Raw genomic sequence first — 2,737 nt, forward strand, 5'->3', positions numbered from 1 at the left:
TCTGCAACCCTAGACCAAGGCATCCCATGATCCCTGGCCAAACCGTGAGCCCTGGGGTGTGGCTGGGTGCTCTGTCCCCACCTCACGGCAGGTCTGTGCCTGCTGCGGCCCTCCAGGCCTGCTGGTCAGCAGCTGGACCTTCCTGCATGGGCCCTGCTCAGCCTTCGCAGGGACCTGGGGGGCAGGTGCTCATCACCCTCCCATTTTACACAAGGAAACACTGAGACCCAGAGAAGGGAACATCTCTGCCTGGTTGTGCAGTGAGGGAGACAGGCTTGGAGGCCCAGGGCTGTCAGCAGAGCCAGCCAAGAAGAAAGAGCTAGAATGTTCAGGATTCAAGGGATGGTAGGAGGTGAATGGGGAAGAAACACAGGTTGGGGACCTGGGACTGTACCACTGTCCAGCCATCCAGCTCTGGCCCTGGTGAGGCCCTGTAGCTCTCAGAGACAAAGTAAATGATCACAGCCACCGTCCACGAGCACTGCTGGTCTCTCCCTTAAGGGGGGTGGGAGGAGAGAGGCCAGCGTGGGCGGGCATGGCCTCTGACTGTCACTGTCACCTGGGCCGTTCTCTCTGAAGTCCCTGCCACGGCCTGTGGGGAGGTGGCTGTGGGAGGGCTCTGCTGATGCAGCCGGCCCCTCCCCAGATCTGGAGAGCTGAGCACAGAGGGGCTGAGAGACGGAACCCCCAGAAATGCCGCTCCTGGGAAACAGGGCCCGGGCCCTGCCCTCCCTCTGCTTCTGCCTGCTGGTCCTGGCCTGGGTTGCGGGTGAGGAGCAGGGTCGCATGTGGGCCGGTAGACATGGGTGCGGCCCTTGGTGCCCGATGCTGTGTGTCAGTGCACGTGTGTGACTGGGGTTATACGTGTCAGGGGCTGGTGTGAAGTGTAAACGTGGGGTTGGTACAAATCACAGTGGTCATTTGCGTGTGACAAGCAGATGTGTGTGCAGTTGTGGCAAATGTGCATGCCAGAGACTGTGCTTGTGTGTATTGGGTATATGTGTGTGAAAGATTAAGCTGGGCACGATGGTGTATGTCTGGAATCTCAGTAGCCAGGGAGGCTGAGGCAGGAGGATTAAAGTTTGAAGCCATCCTCAGCAACTCAGTGAAGCCCTAAGCAACTCAATGAGACTGTGTCTCAAAATTAAAAATAAAAAGGGCTGGGGATGTGGCTCAGTGGTTAAGTGCCTCTTGGTTCACTCCCCAGGATCAAAAAAAAAAAAAAATTGAAAAGAAAAAGAAACAGGAAATTGGAGTGCGAGGCCATGTGTGAGGGTTTCTGTGAGCGTGCGGGTGTTGGGCGTGTTTTGCACATGGATTTCTTTCACATGGATACAGTGCCTCTGTGTGTCCAAGGCACTGTCCTTTGGGTACTGTGTTAGCTCTGGTTGCCTCCAGAGGCAGGTGTATGAGTCCCCCATTCTACAGAAGGGAAAACTGAGTCTTAGAGCAGTTATGTCGTGGGTGGGCAGAAGCCATGCACGTCACGTGGTGCCTCTGGACAAGTGTGTGTGGTGGGCCTGTGTCACAGGTGGGCTTGTGGGTGGGGTCTGCACATGTGTGTAGGTGCTGCACCCACAGGTGTGTGCAAGGAAGCAAACTGTGACCCATGGTGGGACATCTGGCCATGAGGAGGGGCTGACAGCATGGCCATGCCAACAGCCATCCTGTGCGTGTTCTCCCTCCGCTGTGTGCTGTGTGGTGGTGGCTTGGACCCTGTGCAGGGGCCGAGGGGAACGCGGGGGGCTGGGGCTGTCCCAGACAGCAGATCAGGTGGCTAGAGGAGGCATGGCGAGGTGGAGACAGACAGAGGGGGAAGACCACATGGGGCGAGGGCCAGCTCTGGGGTACAGGGAGAGGGGAGGACCAACGGTGGAAGGGGACAAGAGGTCAGAGGGCCTAGGAGGGAGCAGGAGGCAGCCCAGGCCCCCGGAGTGACAGGGGGTGAGCTCGGGGAGAGACGGAGGAGTGGGGTTCTGGGGTCCCAGCAACTCGAGCTGCTCTCTGGTCCCCCCCAGCATGTGTGCCCACGGGGACCCCGAGCCTTGAGCCAGGCCCCGAGAAGAGCCGCTGGAGCCTGGTGCCGGGCAGGCTGAAGGAGCTCGTGGAGCCGCTGGTGACCAGGACCAGAGAGAGGTGGCAGTGGTTCTGGTGAGCCTGCGCCGGCATCAGGCTGGGGGGAGAGCAGGCTGGGCCCCGGGGCTGAGGGAGGAGGCTGGGGCCTAACCCTGGACTCTCGGTCTACGGGGAGCAGAGGGGCCTGGGGCTGCCATGGGGGCTGAGGGCAGTGGAAGGTGAGAGGGCAGAGCGGGGACCCTGGGTCAGAGGGAGGGGAGGCAAGGGCAGGGCCTTCGGAGGGGCTTGGGGTCTCAACTGTGGTGTCCCCTTCCTGCAGGCGCCCTGGGGCCCTCCAGGGTTTCATGCAGACCTACTATGATGACCACCTGAAAGACCTGGGTCCCCGCACCCAGGCCTGGCTCCTCAGCTCCAAGGACAGCCTCCTGAACAAAGCCCAGAGCCTGTGTCCCCAGCTGCTCTGCAGGGAACAGACCCAGGATTAGCCTGCCCACACCTCCCCCAGCCCCAATAAAGACCTCCTTATCGGTGTCCCTGTCCAGTCCCCTCCTTTGTGAAGCTGGAGATAACCCTCCCCACCCATGCCCAGGAATTATGAGTGGAAGAGGCCACATTGGGCAGGGGGAGACCCTGGGGGTGGGGGTGCTGGGGGAAGGGGCTG

At 60.6% G+C, this 2,737-nt stretch overlaps 1 protein-coding gene across 1 annotated transcript; it reads left to right on the forward strand.

The window, feature by feature from the left end:
- Window positions 1-570: 570 nt before the first annotated feature.
- On the forward strand, window positions 571-2,607 carry Apoc4 (apolipoprotein C4). The gene is made up of 3 exons (XM_015476964.2): window positions 571-769; window positions 2,019-2,151; window positions 2,396-2,607. The coding sequence occupies exons 1-3, from the start codon at window positions 694-696 to the stop codon at window positions 2,559-2,561; spliced, it is 375 nt and encodes a 124-aa protein (XP_015332450.1). The 5' UTR covers window positions 571-693; the 3' UTR covers window positions 2,562-2,607.
- Window positions 2,608-2,737: the final 130 nt, after the last annotated feature.

Source organism: Marmota marmota, unplaced genomic scaffold (assembly GCF_001458135.2).
Source record: "Marmota marmota marmota unplaced genomic scaffold, marMar, whole genome shotgun sequence".
Lineage (NCBI taxonomy): Eukaryota > Metazoa > Chordata > Mammalia > Rodentia > Sciuridae > Marmota > Marmota marmota.

What these genes read in the sequence shown, in the direction of transcription:
- Apoc4 (XM_015476964.2), top strand. Translation starts at nt 694, where the DNA reads ATGCCGCTCCTGGGAAACAGGGCCCGGGCCCTGCCCTCCCTCTGCTTC. An exon ending in GGTCCTGGCCTGGGTTGCGG is followed by an intron (nt 770 to 2,018) that starts GTGAGGAGCAGG and finishes GGTCCCCCCCAG; the next exon opens with CATGTGTGCCCACGGGGACC. An exon ending in GAGAGGTGGCAGTGGTTCTG is followed by an intron (nt 2,152 to 2,395) that starts GTGAGCCTGCGC and finishes CCCTTCCTGCAG; the next exon opens with GCGCCCTGGGGCCCTCCAGG.